Below are 17,676 nucleotides of genomic sequence, written 5' to 3'. Positions count from 1 at the left end.
TCTGTACTCTTTAGTGTCTTAGTACTAAACCTGTATTTTTACTGACTTCTAATGTATATTACAAAATATGTGATCGGCGATTTGTTTTATTGTTGTAAAAATGTGAAGAGATTTCTAGTTTTCTTTTAATATAGGCGTCGTATATACATGTGCCCTACATTTCCATACTTTAGTTCAAATGGAAGAAAGTTGTGCACTCGTAGCGTTCCTTTTTAAAGGCGTGACTTAATACCTAATTTGTAATGGAATATTATCGATCTTTCTCTTGGATTTATATTAATTAAGAACTTGTTATGTATACTTTAGTCGAGATTGCGTTAAGCGTAGGGGTGCTAGTTACTCTTGTCACCGTTCTTTCAGCGTGTGTTTGTGGTTGCAAGAACTCCAATCAGAAGTAAGTAGAAGCTTTTAACGTGTGACTAGCTAATATTGCAAGAATAATATGAACATTTTCAATATTCAAATAATTTTTCATAAATGTTTGATTTGGTTTCCATGGTTTAAATTTCAGAGAATCGTTTAATATTAGGTATAACTTCTCATTTTGTTTTTGTGGTTTTTACTTAAAATATTATATACAACTTGAGTAAAATTTTAATTATTTCATTGCTATAACTTCATATGTTTTCACTACGAGGACAAAAATATTTATTTGATAGCTGAAGTAAATATTTTGTAGTAGTACAATATATAACTGTAAGCTATAAACAAATATAAAAACTACATGCAATATATAAATGTAAGCTATGCAGACATTTGTATTATTGTTTTCACCATAAATAAATCAATTTCTTGAATGAACACTAGATTAATAATTGTATTGCAAAAATGTAATGAAGGTATAAATAAATGTAAAGAATTTTTGTTTAAAATATTTGGATTTAAGCAACAATATAATCTGTTATATTCAACAACTATTGTATATAACACATTTTTTATCACAAGATAAGGAAGTTTTCTCATATTTTTGTTAATATAGTAAAATGTTGCATTTAACAGAAGTGAGTTAGTTGGTACCGCTGGTGTAGTCAAAATCCACATTGATGAGGAGGTTCCATCTCCTACGCCAACCACTCCGGCCTCCATCAAGCGGTTTGTTTTAGTTAGCATGCCCTTAATCTATGTATTACTTCTGGGCTAACATAGACTTAACAAACCTTAACTTTAATAAGAATGTAAAGGCTTTTTAGGTATTGAATATTTGTGTACTTTTTACATTTGTTAATGAGTTAACCCATATTTGCTTGTGGTGTATATAAATATTATTATTTTATTAATCTATTATTAAAGTTTTCAAAAAATGCTCATCCCTTACTCATTTTCTAAAATACCTAGATCTAGATCATGTTTGACTAAGTTTTAGTATCATATAATGGTTAATTTACATAATCTTCTTCAGTGTCTTAGTGTTTTTTTTACAGTAAAACACTTTCCAATAGGTTTTGTGAATTTTCATAGGGTGAAATAGAATAGTACAGATATACTATATAATATATAATAGATATTACATGTATTAAATGTCATAAAGCTTGTAAATAGGTGAGAATATGAGGAAGAACAGTGCTGTTAGAACTACCATAAAATATAATTTATTATATATTATTTTATAAGAATAATTGCTTTATTCATGTAGCAATAGTAGTAAACCAAAAATCTAATTGCTACTTATGCAGGGTAATATTTATATTGGGATTAAAGTAATGACTTCTAGTGTTTATGATAATCAGAAATTCAATAATCAAATGCATTTTCACCTAAAGATGTAGTGATTGAATTATCATGTAGAGCACTTTTATATTGGATATATCCAGGGAAACAAAAGTAAATGATTGGGTTAAATCAAGAACTATTGCTGCCTTTGAAAGTAGGATGACAAATTATACCAGTTCATGTTCTGGTAGACTTCCAAATTTATTAGTTAAAAGTACCCAATATATAATACTTATAATAATACAGAAGGTACAGATTTATGTAAAAAATGTTTTATTTATGATTAATGTGCTATAAATGATTTCATAATCACTTATAGCACATAAATCACAATTAAAACAATAAATGTCGGTATAATGATAGATTAAAACATTACTGACATACAGAATCCAAAACTATTTAGATGTATATGTTGATCTTGTGTTAAATACAAACAACATATTATTGATATGATAATGTGATATGAAATAATTATAAGTAGGCATGTTATATCTGATCTATGCAGAAATCATAGTTAGTAAGATCTGTTATTTGATGAATCAGTTAATTTTTTATCTATGCTAATACAGAATTGATTATACCAAGAACAAAGTTTTTCTATTGTAATTAGCACCCATTAGCAACATAATTAGAATACATTCTAGAAAATTATCTTGAAATTATTAAAACCAGCTTGAAAGATATAATTATATATTGCAATATAGAAATGAAATAAAATTCATTTTGCTTATACATTATTATGGTACTTATATTTATTTAATTCGAATTAATTGTATTTATAATTGTGTTTTGGTATGAGTTATTATTGTGTATACATATATGGCATATTTCATGTAAAATTTACATAAAATTGTTGAGAATTTTTTTTGGCATTTCAGATCGTTTGATTACTCTACAGAGTTTCAGAAAAATATGTGAAATTACCAGAAAAATATCAGTTGATGTTCATTAGTTAGCAATCCCCTGTTGAAATATAGAAAATGTCTTATTAGACAAATTTTTGTGACATGTTAATTGCTTTTACTAAAGTTGTGTGTAATGTCTAAGGTTTATGTTCTTTAATGTGCCACTACAATTTAAAATATAATTATTTGCATTGCATGAACATATTTATTCCATTTGTTATCACCTTATCACTGCATGGTAACAGCTTCTTTTATAATTATAGATTTTTGTTTACATGCAGCATTACAGTAATAATAAGTGGGTTTAAATTACAACACATATTTTTGGTTTCAAATGATTGGTGTCTAAATTTGAATTTCATTGTAAAATGTTTGTCTTTAACAATTTATTATTGTAGGTAGTAATAGCTTACTGGTCGGTTTCTTTGCGATAGATTTGCGCGATTTCCGCCATGAAGGATATATTTATGCTAAATTTTTAGTGTAAACATTACTAACATTACTGACATATGAGTCACAAGTATGGAAGTTTGAATGCTAAGAACTTCTTAATATATAGCAATTGATACAATTAAAGTTACAGTTATATAGTTATTTGGAAATAGAATTACAGTTACAACCTCAATTTTATGTATATGGAATATATTTTAATTGGAATGATTTCTATTGTAAACTGTAAAAAATACAGTAGAGTTTTGTTACTTGAATTTATATAACATTTTACAATCGGAGCATGATGTTAGGAGCATGAGTTGCTCAAGTATTTTTAAAAGCCTGATAATACGAGATCTGTCAAAAATATTGCGATTTTATAAGTAATCGTTTGTGTATATTGGCAAGGTTTTTTTTTGGTCTTTGTAGCACTTCAAAACATTAGAGTAACTATACTATGAAAATTATGGTGCCTAAAAAATGTATAACAAGTAACTTTATTTCTAATGGTAATGTTATATACGTCACTATATCTCATCACTACATATATTATGGTTGTCTCTAGTTTCAGGCACCATGTCCAGGAAATACAGGGGCCGATAAAAACAAGACACTAATGTCTTGTTTTCGGTAAAAAAATTTGTGCACAATCCAGAGGTGTTATCATGGTGCAAAACTTAAATATTTGTTTTATAAATCTGACCTTATTCTATAAATCCTGGCAGACAAATTAAGCACAACTTGTAGATAATATTTGTTACTAATTAACTTATGAGGCAGCACACTCCTGCAATTAAAGAAAACTAAGTAAAACATTTACATTCAGCTGAATTTGAAGAGTTATTTTTCGTATTGAATCATGACACAGTTTTTATTTTCACATCATCCAATTTTGTAATCATAAACCCACTATTGGTCACCATTTATGATCATCAAGAGCAATTTTGATTCGTCGCGGACTGGGTATAGAAACATCTTAGCAATATTAATGCGATGTTGTTTTGGTCAAAATTGAGCAATTTGAGGTACCCTTTTACAGGTCCTCAGCATCTTCTCTAAAAATAATTCGACGATTATGCAATATTTTCCCTACTTTATGTCGATGTTTTTTGTTGTCGACGTGCTCGGGCGTCCGTCGCAATGTTTGTATAATCCTACAGTTAACATTGCAAATGCATTCGCGTAATTATTTTTTTCCTACAATCACTTTATTATTTATATTTCTTGGAATAGGCAGGAAATACTTGTTAAAAATTAACATAATATTTAAAATGACGGGCATAAGTAAACGTGGCGGATATAAAGAAAATTAAAATTCGAAATTTCAGAAAGATTTGACAGGTCTCGTATTATAACAATTATGTTAGCTTTAGAAAGTACTAATGTTAGCTGATAATGCGCTATAATAAATCGATTTAGCTTCCTCTCGGCTGTATAAACTTGAATGGGAATATTAAAAACGATTTTAGTTACAACAGTGATCAGTAAACTTGAGATGGCTTGCGAGCTAAGGTTTTTGAGGGAGTTCTCGATTTAACATATAAAAAAGTATAGGTATGGCACCTTTTGCAAAAAAACATTGCATTATATATCCGGCGACAGGTTAATTATTTGTTGAGTCTCAACAATAACAAGAAATCATCATCTTTTATTAACAAATATAGTACAGTATAGCTTTTTTATAACAGAGCATCAACTCAAAACTCGCAGCGCAGCTTACCGGAGATCCCGCATCCTGTCGGCAGACACGACAGCGGCGACACCGCTTCCGAAATATATGCGACCGTAAACTTAGATGAAGGTATTGTACGATGCTTTCTTATGTTTTCAATAGTTTCATATTTTTAACCTGTTACAGTTCAAGAAGACAATGTTATTAACTAAACATTATTCCATACTTACTTTATTACTTCATTTCATATTGTTTTTCATGCCAATCGATTCGATATGTTGGAGTTATTTTATTTGAAGATTATATTGCGAGATTGCTTAATGGTGACCCATTTAAATCTTTAAACAAATGTAGTGTAAATCTGATAAATAATGAAGCTAATCTAAAGTTATCAATAAAACATCAAGTATGCACCGCGAAAATGACTGATATTTATCATTTCGCAAAATTACTACCGCAGGAATCTAGATAATTCGATATTAATTACCAAGACAGTTCTTTAAGTAGTAAATGCATCGACATGTGATAACAGTAGGCGTAGATGTTAAGATTGTAACTTGATTATTTTCTACAAATATCAGACGTATTCATTTGGAACGGCTAAAATTAAATAAGCTTTGGAACATGCATCGAAATTAATGTTAAAAATTGTTTTTTAAAATATTTCACTGAGAATTATGACGAGTTTAAATTTTTTTTTGTAAATTTAAAAACACATTGTAGTTGTGTTTACCACAGAAAACCATTTTATGTAGATATTCAAACATGTTTAAAAAATACTATATTGTTATTAATGATATACATTATTTCTTCCGTATATGTATAATATTTAATTCCGTAATTCAGTCTTTTTGTGAAATTATGCCAGTTGAAGTGGTGGTGAACAGGCGACATAGCGTGCAAAACAGATGTCTACTGGGGCTTTAGGGCTTAAGGTCTTTATTTCAGGCAGTTACTTTGGGGGAGTCCTATGACTATCAGTGATGATGACGATGATGATGACAATTTATAATTTGAATAGAGTTATAGAAGCTTACACTATAGTTTTTTTTTATTTAAACATTTGAAAATTTTACTTTGAAACGACACCTAGTGTTGTTAACTATTTACAAAAAATTGCACTAATGTTGCTTCTTTCTTGTCCTTCGGTTTGTTTTGATTTTAATAAATCAAAGCTACCGGATTAATATTAATCTATACGTTTTATCTTAACCATTGATATTTTTATCAGTACGGAGCATTGCGGCTCAAGTACCGTTGGCAGAAAACGATGTTTACCTATTGTATTTCTTTTATCATTCCAGTGATGATTACTTGTATATTCGCAGGTAGTAAGGCACCTAACGCAGCATCCACAAGCCGAGATCATCCATACGAGCATGCATACGCTAAGCTACAAAATGACAACCATAATATGTAAGTATAAGCATGATAATGTGTAAGTAAGCTCTTTGAATACTTTTTACAATACTACAATAAAAAGGAAGTGTAAATGACTTCTCACGATGTGTTAAAAGTCACGAAGAAACAGGGAACACTGAAATATTTTAGAAAATATATTGCATTTTATCTTTCTTTTTTACTACACTGTAAAACTGTACCACGCTCGAGTTATTTGCGCGGCAAGACAGGGGAGTGTCGACCGCTCTGTTCGACAGTCCGCCTTCAAATGAGCTTAAATGTCTTAAGAAAATGGTTATGAAAATTATAATATCATTTTTTATGTAAACAAATATCGTTTTAACTTAATAGTGTTTCCAAAACTATAATGTTGGTAACAATGAAGTAATGAAATTTGTTATGAGACATCATGTAATTAATTTCTTATAATACCAAAAAATATTATTTGTTATTTTTTTTTACTTATTAACTTAGATTTTAGAATATTTTCACTTGTGTCGGTACAGTGTAGAAAAAATATAGACTACCATTTCAAAGTATTTACTTTGTTCGAAGTTATTGATATTATTTTTATGGCGAAAATTATGATTCAATTGATTACCTCACATTCTTAAACGTAATGGCGTGCTTAATGATTGCTTGCTTAATTCTCATGCTAAGAGAGTATGGGGATCGCCCAATCAACCAATAATCTGTTAGTAAGCTGTTCCGCTCGCACAGCATCTACAACACGAAACCTGTGCGGGTTCACTTACCCACGAGTTGTACTACGCAAAATGTATAGAAATAGCGGATAAAGCAAGAGAAGCAAAAAACAAAGAAGCGTAAGAACAAGCCAGAAGAGAATCAAGAACCAAATTGATTAGCAACAACCGACTAGAAATATTGAATATAGTGTTTCTTACATTCGACGAACTTTTACTCGACGACCTATCTCCTACAAGGGGATAGCTTAAATATCTGAAGTATTCATAGAGCGCCAGAGTTCCAGCTAAAGGCAATGTGTCAAATTGAATATTACGGCAAAGAGTGTGCCGTAATATTCAAGTTGACTTCAATGTTAATTGTTGATTCCAAGTGTTATTTTGTGTGGTTTTACCGTTTTCATCTGGCTTGGTTTTTTAGTACTTTTATGTACCGGATTTATTAAATAGAGGAAATAAAAATCATTTCTGCCTTTTTATATCAAAAGTTCCCAAAGTCATCCAGGGGGACCACCAGAAGTCCATGGTAGATTTGATTGGACCGTAAACCTCGATGGCGTGACAAAAAGGGGTACACAATTTGTTATGCTTTCGATAGTAAAGAACTAAAATGTTGGCACCTAACTTAGCAATGTAGGCAGATAATAATTTAAGAAGCTCAGCGGCTGTTACTTGCATATTCCATATTTAGTATAACTTGTCGTAGAGTGAACAAATTCTTACATTTTCTTTTGTAAACTATTCGTGGTTGGAACTTAGCCGCAACGCAAATTTCTATACTAAGATCTAATCTTCACATTTTGTCAAGTTGTGGGAATATGTAAAAATGTAGCTGAAAGGGGTCTACCTGAAATAGCTAAATTATAAAAGAAGTCTATAAATAAAGTTTTTCGGGAACCTCTCATCCATATTGATTAATCTTCATTTCACTCGAGTCACCACCAGTCCACTGCTGAACAAAATCCTCCCCCAAAAATTTTCCCAATAGAGACCGGTTGAAAGTGGCTTGAATTCAGCATCTATCAATTGTCCTAACAAGGTCATCTGTCTATCTTGTGAGTGGAATTTTTGCTCTGCGCTTATTGGTCCGTTGGTTCCACCTAAAAACCGTAAGGTCTTGGAAACCATCTGTTCTGCCCGCTATGTGGTCTCTCTGCCACTTGAGTGCGATACCACAATCAAGCTTGCGATAGGAATTGTTTTTATTATAGTTTTACTATTACGAAGCAAGTTCCAAGTAACCTTTTATTTTCAGCACCGTCGAGATCACTCCTGATCAAGAATCGGACAGAGACATACAGATAGAGGACCGCGAAGCGAGCCAACCCGGTCCAGGTTTGAGAATATTTTTTACTTCATTTTTTTTAATGGCCTGTGTTATTTACAATGTGGTGTTACTAGGAGATTAAAATTAAAAAATCTTACCTAACAAATCGTTGAACTAACAATGTAAATTTAGAGATTAGTAATAATGTAAAGGAGTTATTGGCGGCAGAAATGCTCGCCTTTGTGGAATCGACAAGTTCCTTTGCTAAAGAGCATCAGCGGTAAAGGTTACTTACGGACGTCTAATCATTCGTATTTATCAAAGATTTAAATATCTCTTCTTGTTTATACACATATTAAAAAATATATCCAAAAGTTAGTACGTCTAGCTGCTTTCGCTTCAGTCAATTAATACATTTAGTGACCCTTATTTTCAGAGTCGGTTGTAATATCCGCGTCGGTGGCCATCAGTGGGCAGCTGCCGTCGAGCCAGGAGCTGCCGTACATAACACCGCCCTCGCCGCGCCCACACACCGACAACGCCGTACATTTCAGCGGGGACTCCACTGACTCTGCCAGTATGTATAGTTATTATATCTTCCAGATGAGGCAGAATGCTTCCACAATGCTGCTTCATGTTTTAATTAGGTCCACGTCTTTTCTATTTGTTTGGTGCGATTATAGTTTGCCGCCAGGATTTCCATTAACCACCACGTTGGTGTTTTCCTTGGGAATCCTAGACTAGGGCTTCTCCTCGGTATATGGTGATGGTCGCTTTAAATCGTGTAACCTATTCAGTTTCATTTCCGGCGTTAGATCTGTTGCTCGATAGAAGCCTCTTGACAGCATTTCCATAGATAGTGTTAATGAATATTGAGAATTCAGCGCAGGCCATTGACGAAGATTCTTAGACGGGGCGTAATATTTTCCGTGACCACTCATATGTACTTTTTATAATCATTAAGAAATATCATGTGTGGAACTTACTTGTTTGTATTTCGTTATGCAGTTTTTATAATAGGCAACAGACACAAACTAGATTCTGATACTTGGTCGTCTCCATACTTCTTTAGCAGCACCATCATCTGGACAATCATTATGTGAATGTCTAATAGTTAAACAAAAGCATTACTCCTACATCCTCCCCTTTGGCCTTAAGTAAGTACATACGAACCTGTTAGAAAGCTGCATCTTTAACAGTGCTATATCGCCGAAGATAATTTCACCAACCTGTCTAGTCTTTAGCTAACTTAACAGCTTAAGCTGGTCAGCTACTCACCATGGTATCTGATGCACTTTTTGGTATCGCTAAGTGTTTCATCGGGTACAACGTCATCTGTAGAACGTAAATCTCTATCTATATTATAGATAATTAAAATTATTTCTTTTTTGAAAATTTCAGAGGGCTATACTAGTATATCGGTCCGGGAGCCATTAAGTAACATTCGAGCACAAAGTATGAAGCCGCCCAATCAACCTCACTACGCCTCCGTTTCCGACGACTCAGGTTAGTTCACAGCCTAAAATAAACCCTTTATCATACGAGTGTTACCAAAACCGCTGTACCGCGCCTAAGGTAAGCGCACGGCGAGAGGGGTGGAGTATCGACTGCTCAGTTCCGTCAGATCGCCGTCAACGAGCAGAGGTCAGGCGTCTTCACCCCTCTATCCCCGCCTCCATTCCGTGGAATCTGTAAATAGTAATCCCAATGTCAAACAATACTATTGAACATATATATGAACACAACCAATTCTTAAATTGCAATTTATACTCCAATACCTCACTGCGACGTGGTTACGTCAAAAAAAAAACATGACGCAAATTGAAACGACACAAAGTGAATTTGATTGAATTAAGATTTTCTATATCAAACCACTTAAAGATCAAAGATAGCTAGCAGACAGTACACGGCGTACATAAATGATGACTTCTTTTAATTATTTGTCATTAATACTCTATTTCAACTGGCATGGAAACCTAGAGGCCTATATTTCCTTTCTTTTTTATAATTTTTGCACACATTTTCTGCCCTGCCCTTAACTTCCTTATTCCATTTATATTTAGTACCGCTGTCTATTATTTCTGCTCTAGTCGTTTCAATCCATAGACGCCCACTTTAAGTTAAAGGCCTAGGAGGATATACCATAACGGCTATCACAGTGTGTGAAAAGAGTACGTCATTGGTTTTTAAATAGGATATTATGTAGCGTCTGTTATTTATTCGTATTTATGTAATGCCATTTTCATATTTGTTACGTATGTGTATGTACGTATATACCCTAAACTGCCTTCTTCTTCATGCCTCTCATATCCAACCAAAGGTTGTCTGGTAGAAATTTCCTCGAGCGATAACACCGCCTTTTGTACGTCTATATGAATTGTTCCTTTTTTCCCTATTTTTTTAGTCGTTTATGGTGTACAAAAAGTGTAAATAAATAAATATACATATATATAGGAAAATATAAATTGGTGTTGCTTTATAGATGAAATGTATGCAGCAATAGAGGAGGCAAGTGTGGGCGAAGGTTCTGATACGTACGCACAGATCGCGCCCGAGCCGCGGCGCAGGGGCGAATCCCCCGCGCCAGTCACCGCTGCACCCGCCGTCGCCGCCGCGGCTGACCATTCCGCCAGGTAACACTAGTATAAAAATTTCTTTATAAGAGAATAGGTTTATTTATTATTTGTCATACGCGATTAACCTCAGTAACTGTTAACATAGTTACGAGGCACGATTTGTTCATTTGCAATTAAACTCTCCCTGAAGTAGACGCAAAGTGTCAAATACGGTTTTTCTACAATTCTATATATTTACTAAATCTTAACATTGACAGCCCTGATTTGCTAATCAAACTTAATTTTTCCGGTGCCCCTATACAATAGTCTTGTGAGAATAATAGAGTGGCTTACGACTTGCCGGCACGGCAAATTCATTGTGATCATTACACACCGATGTGGGCACATGCCTAATCAAATTTATAATATGTATCAAAAAATAGATATTGTTAATGTTGAAATAGGTACTTTTGAGGAATATTTATTTTTGTACATAATGTTTGATTGTTAATCACAGTGTAACATAGTTTTAATTTTACATCCATCGGTTCATTTTATTCGTCACCTGGTGGTGGTCACATTTGGTTAACGATTAGTTTAGTGAACCTAAAACCAAAAAAATCATTGCATTCCACTTGGAAAACTTTCTTTTATGCTGAATTATGGTTAAAGTTGTTTTTTTTTAAAATAAGGTTTCTACAAATTTTCATGATAATGCTATCATTAGAAATCTAAATGTTTTTTTAAGCTTCGATTTTCATACACGCGAGCGATGTTCTTTACATATACGCATAAATAAAACAGTTTCCAACTCAAAAATAATTACACTATTAACAGAAGGAGCGCTCCACCTGAAATAGCTGCGTCAACTTCACACGCAACACATTCTAGACAAGGTATTTATTACGCTGTATATTTTAAGACGTTACAGTTTAAATAAAATTGAAATAAATTGAAAGTGAAAAAATACTCTTATGAGCACTTACGTAATAATAAATGTCTGTAGGCAACAACCCATTATTTTTATGTATTTATAATAGCAGTCAATGGGAATAAAATAATATATATTTTCATTAGCTATACTTGTTATTGCTGTGTATAATTTTTTTTCTTAAAGGCTTTGGAATTTCATTGCCTTTTTAAACTTAATTTATTTTTACATCAGACACAATCAACTATAAGTTTTTGATTCGTTACAGCATCGTCATCTTCATGTTCAAATTCAACGGGCGCGTTGGGCTCACCCAAGCCAGAGAAGCGCGTGGCGAACTCACCGCTACCACCCCCTCCACAAGCTACTCATTCCTCTCACGCCGCCCACGTCGCCCATGGGGCACACGCGGCACACGCCACACATGTGCCGCTCGCACACGTCCCGCTCGCACAAGCGCAAAGGCATCAGCGCATATCGAGTACAGGTAAGTCTAGTTACAAACAGTTGATGCAACTGTATTTAACCTGTTGTGTATACATCTCGTGTTTATTAAACAAGGAAGTAGTACATTTGTATATAGTAGCATATTTTCTTAAAATTACAGTTGGCAATTAGACAAAAAAAAATGCTTTTTAATAATAGTCATGACTAATGTCGTTGATCTATACAAAATTTGTTTTTGCGAAAAGGACTATTCTTTCACTTCAAGTAGGAGGTTATAGTTACACTATCTTATCATTCAATATGAAAAAAGAATAAGGAATCTGCATTATAATATAACATAATAAAGTGCATTGGTATTTCAAACATTATAATCTCATGCTTATATTTTCAGGTGACCTTCACTTCAATCACGATAAGCTTCGTCGCAGTCTCAACGAGAAACACCAACGCAATAACAGCTGCGTGAGTTCTTCGGACTTTTACGGGTGCAATTATCCTGTGGAAAAACACAGGTTTAGCTCAGGAGATATCATCCGCCCACTCGTCGCTAAGGAGCTGAATTTCGATATAGATCAGCAAGAAAACCCTACAGACAACCTGTATAACTCCATTGAATGCCCAGGATACAGCGATTACTCCTCTGCAGAACCAAATACTAGTATGAACTCGGAACAACGAGTCACAGAAAGTCCGTCGCGCAACGTTGAAGAAATGTATGCCAAAGTTATTAAAAAAGCTAAAGGTAAATCAGAAGATGCAATTAAAAAACTGAAAGAATTTCCCAACGAACCTGAAACTGGCGCGTTAAAGTACCGCGGCGATGATCCAGGATACGAAACTATAGATCGCAAAAAATCCATAAATCACGGCTACGAGACAATAACGCACAAACAACGCACAAACTCACAAAACCAAGATCCCGGTTATGAGACGGTCAAAGATGTGAACAAAACTGTATCTACCTTTTCCAATAACAATCTATTAAAGACAAATAACTTGGCAGACAGTGGACCTAACAGTATTATAAGCAGTGATCCAGGATATGAACACATCACTAAACCAGACAACAACGCTTCCGATTCCGATCCTAACTACGAAGTTTTGAGAAACCAACCGCCCACACCTCCGTACGCCACAATAGCACCTAATTACAAAGTTCAACCGACATATTCAACAGTAAATAAAAGAAATGTTAAGTATAACAACTGGCCAGCGAATAACAATGAAGAGGGAATGTTGGAGCCCAACTACGAATCAATGTCAAATGATCCTTTTTATACTACCGGTAGTGAGTCAGATCCTAACTATGAATCGGTGCGACCAAAAGATCCCAACTATGAAAGCGATAATGCGCAAGACTCAAATTACGAATCTTTACAGTGTAAAGACCCTAAATACGAATCCGTGAGGTCTAAAGACTCAAAGTATGACTCGGTGAGATCAAAAAAAGATCCTAACTACGAAAGTGTTAAATATTTTGAACTGTCGCAGAGAGAGCCGCCGTATGAAAAGGTAAACAACGACGCTGCAGCCAACTCCGGCGTCGAGAGATCGGACTCGGCGGCCGGGTACGAGAAAATTAATGTCCCCACCGCGAACAGGGATGCCAAGAACAGTATTAACAGCGGTGCCGAAGGCGTCGTCAGTGACTATTTCCAAGTCTAAATCCTAACTCCTATTTATCTCCCATCAATTGTTGAAAACAAATGTTTACGTTATTTTGAAAGATCTATTTCATGCTTTTAATGTTTTTTTTTTCATGGTAAATGTTCGTTAAGTTATACCAAGGTGGAGAGATACTGTTTCTTTCGTGGGTATCTGTGATATAAATATAAAAAGATAATTAAATTAAGTTTTAATATTTAGTTTGAAAATTATAAAGCCTCGTAAAAATTTATTTCCATATTTATAATTTATTTTATTTATTTGTAATCTCCATTACTGGTGTGTTCATACTTGAAAATGTGGTAACTATATTAATGTATTTTAATGGTTGTATTAACTAAAACTTGTAAATAACCTTCTACTGTAGACATACGACACTAATAATAGCTAAATATACTTTAATGACGATACTAGATTTTTATAACTAAGACACTTGGTGTCGCAAGTTCAACATTTTCATCTTTACTTTAGATATTTATTTTAGTTGCAATTTGATAAAGCATTTGTATTACGTACATGATAACCTTCACATCAGGGATACGCGTGATGACCGATATTTAAGAAATTTGCCATAAGTATTATTTTCTTTTCAAACTTAATCATTACTTTTAATAATATGAGGATGCATGGCCACAATACACAAATTTACTTTATACTGATGGTCAATATATATATGTTAGAAAGTGGACTGATGATGGGTCAAGATAATAACTTAATCAGTGCCATTTTATATTGTTTTTTACATTTATAAGGAATACACAAAATTAAAAAAGGTCAACAAACTTTTTTGAATGTATGTATGTAATATGTAATCAAATTTTGTGACTGTGTCGAAATCAGTAACATAACCTCGTGAACATTTAGTTCTTTATTGTAAAAGAACCAATTTAATAATGAACTTTTCAAAAATGTTCACTATTTAAATATTTGTTTATATCGGTATCATACTAGATTTCCTGTCGGGTGATAACTCTCAGCAAATCATTCATTAGTAAGGTTTTGTTAATTTTCTTTCGATTTGTGATTTTATTATTTTATATTGTGTTTTAAATTCAGTGTTTTTTCTTTGTTTAAAGATGCTTGGCTATGTTATTGTGATTGATTATATTATCATCTATTAGCTCTGTGATGGATGCGTACTAATAATGATGGATTTAAGATGTTTTACCTATATTTTTTGAATTTTATTTTTTTTTGCAAGTATGATCCTAAGAAAAGCAATTGATTTTTTTTTTAAAACCAGACCAAGTTTTTTCATTTTATCTGGACCACTGTTATCCTCTAGCAATTGACTATTGATTTGATACATTCTAAGGCATGGCCTCACTTGGTTTACTACAAACACATGCAACTAATTCGAATATTAGCTTATTCATGACTTCACACATTCTTTAGAGATGTAAAAATGTGTAATTAAATTTTGACAATAGTCCCATTTTGGCCTAGGTAGTCATTTACATGATATAAAAGAAGCAAGAAGGAATAGTATTTGAAAGCTCGGAAGATAATTTAGAATTATTATTATTTTTCCATACAGTTAATTAATTTTACTAAATCTGTGTTTGATTAATCTCCCATCTATTGCAGTTGCATGGGGGTGCTAGCAATCACCATATGGTTAGACCAATAAACTTGATAATCCAAATAACATCCTATTATATATTAATTTGCAATTCCATGCCATTGACTATATTTTAAAATAGTGTCTGGTTTCTGTAAAAAAAACGTTAAAAATGAAATTTGTTGAAATTCTTTTTGGCTACATAATGTTAAATTTTGAATAAGCTATTATTGTTTCATTAACAATATTCAAGAAAATTTACCTAATATTTTTTTCGTGTAATTTTCATTTAAATAAATTTGATGCGGAGGAGGATCATGTTTGTAGTCCTATTTAAATCAAAAACTTACTTGATGTATGGTGCTGTATTTTAACGTAGTTTTAACAATTTTCCGTAAAATGTAAGCGATATTGCTGAACTCTACTACTGGTATAAATAAATAATTTGTATTCGCCGCCTTTAATATGTTTTGTCCAATGTATACAATGGGATTAGCCCTTAATAATATTGTATGATGTATTTAAATGAAATTTGTAATCATCCTTAAACTGCAATCATTCCATAGTAAATAACGCAAACCTGTTCGTTATAATTATATACAAATAATAAAGTACATATGCCAATTGAAATATTGTATTAATTCTTTTGTTTGCTGTTTTTAGTTATATACTTGAGTAATATTTCTGAAGATATTTGCAATGGTTATTAGATTTACATCAAAGATATTTCATAGAATTTTATGAAAAAAAGGAGGGGAGTAGTAAAAAGTAATATTTTAAAAGTTGAGCATAATAAAAGTATAATATATATAAGTAAATATTGCACTGTCAGATGTTTTTCATTGTTTCGAAATTAATGCTTTCGTCTTAAATGCTAAGAAAATCTAATGCTTTGAATTTATACTTCCTAATGTAAAAAAATCAAAATTGTAGCTTATTACTCATTCCAGTGAAAGGTTATAGTTGACTGACAACAATTTTCTTTTGCATAACTTCAGATAAAAAGCTGCAATGGAACTCTTCTAATCTCCAAATATTTCCATGTAAATTCAGCTTGCTCATTTTTGCAATCTATTAAAAAGCAAGAAAGAACTGTTAATATGGCTCCACTAGCTTATTTTAGTTATATTCATAGTATTTTGTTTTAAGGTATTTTATTATAGAGAAGTGCCGCAGAAAATAATTGTATATTTATTATACAAAAAAGAACGTAATATCTATTCCTTGTTTCGCTGTTTTTTTTTAAAAAAATTGGTATTCTGGCTACTTACGTCAGGGTACGCGGCCGGCGAGTCGGCGCAGACATGCGCCATACTAAGCGACTCGCGATCCGCTCTTCAGACAGTCGCAAGATCTGACACCCTCCATCCCTTAGCGTTAAGAGCGAAAGAGAATATTATGAAAGTGAGAGAAGCAGAGAAGGATGTATGATTATACTGGGTGAAAGCGCACGCGTGGACAGAGGGAAATGAGTAGGCGGGTCAACTGGCCAAGGACGCGACTATGAAGTGCAAAAGAAGACCGGACTATGAGGAATGCCCCATCTCATTCGTCAAGCGACACTTAGGCTGGAAACGCTTGACAAATGGAATAGGAGGTATATGGAAGGTACGACGGCATCGACAACGCGGAAATTCTTTCCGGACGCCATCTCTGTCTATCGCGTGCCCCGCAGTGTCGAGGTAGACGCGGTTTTGGTTCATCTCTTTACGGTGCACGGGGTTCTTCGAGGACCAACACTGGTTTAAGCTCAAGGAGGACCCCTGGTGCTTCTGTGAACCGGGCGTGGACCAGACCGTGGTCCACCTAACAGCCCACTGTCCAGCATTCGGAGGACTCCGGGTCGACTTCGAATGCCGGTTAAGCAGTAAGGTTAACTAGGATTTTATGGTCTCGCTAATTAAAGATAAGAAAGCAACACCAACGGTCCTAAAAATGTGCAGAAAGATTACGGAAAACGTGATAAAAGGAAGCAAGAGTTGAACTAAAATTAAAAAAATTGTAAAAAATAGGCACGTAAATAAATAAGTAAATAAAATAATACATATAAAAATGTATACCTAGAATAGATCAAAAATATGGTATAGAATAAAAACAAAGAAATTGTAATAGTTAAAGTATGAGGAGAAAAAAGAATGGTACTAAAAAAAGGAAAAATGAATATGAAAGGGAAATAAAAAAGAATTGCAGAAAGAAAGAATGAAGGGTTGAAATATCTTAGGAGGAACTATAGAAGAGCGCGAAAAAATATTAAATAAAAACAGAGTCTCTGTCCCTCAATAGATAGGTGGGTACAGAGGGTTTCCATAACAGGGACATAAAAAAATGGCTACTGGAGTTATATAATTTGAATTAAGGAATTGGATTAATTTAGACCATAGAAGAAATAAATTAGTCTAAATTAAACAAAAAAACTTATTCACATC

At 33.2% G+C, this 17,676-nt stretch overlaps 1 protein-coding gene across 2 annotated transcripts; it reads left to right on the top strand.

Annotated features, from left to right (window-relative positions):
* LOC137922699 (uncharacterized) lies at nucleotides 1–15,854 on the top strand. 2 transcript variants are annotated; one of them, XM_068765730.1, is made up of 11 exons: nucleotides 1–394; nucleotides 1,000–1,092; nucleotides 4,736–4,848; nucleotides 6,048–6,135; nucleotides 8,080–8,159; nucleotides 8,528–8,668; nucleotides 9,493–9,597; nucleotides 10,574–10,724; nucleotides 11,484–11,542; nucleotides 11,846–12,064; nucleotides 12,416–15,854. In XM_068765730.1, the coding sequence occupies exons 1-11, from the start codon at nucleotides 294–296 to the stop codon at nucleotides 13,687–13,689; spliced, it is 2,424 nt and encodes an 807-aa protein (XP_068621831.1). In that variant the 5' UTR covers nucleotides 1–293; the 3' UTR covers nucleotides 13,690–15,854. The 2 variants fall into 2 exon arrangements, with proteins under 2 accessions (XP_068621831.1, XP_068621839.1); XM_068765738.1 differs by lacking the exon at nucleotides 1,000–1,092.
* The last annotated feature ends 1,822 nt before the right edge of the window (nucleotides 15,855–17,676 follow it).

The sequence above is a fragment of the Battus philenor genome, unplaced genomic scaffold, assembly GCF_028537555.1.
Source record: "Battus philenor isolate CCGP_79_NKW_IND1 unplaced genomic scaffold, ilBatPhil1.0.hap1 SCAF_10, whole genome shotgun sequence".
Classification (NCBI taxonomy): domain Eukaryota; kingdom Metazoa; phylum Arthropoda; class Insecta; order Lepidoptera; family Papilionidae; genus Battus; species Battus philenor.
Note: the sequence above shows the minus strand (reverse complement) of the source record. Positions and strands in the feature narration are given on the sequence as shown.

Bases quoted from the DNA above. Each gene is read 5' to 3' on its own strand.
- LOC137922699 (XM_068765730.1), top strand. From the start codon at position 294: ATGTATACTTTAGTCGAGATTGCGTTAAGCGTAGGGGTGCTAGTTACT. The intron at 8,160-8,527 runs GTTTGAGAATAT...CCTTATTTTCAG, and splicing joins AGCGAGCCAACCCGGTCCAG to AGTCGGTTGTAATATCCGCG. The intron at 9,598-10,573 runs GTTAGTTCACAG...GTTGCTTTATAG, and splicing joins CTCCGTTTCCGACGACTCAG to ATGAAATGTATGCAGCAATA.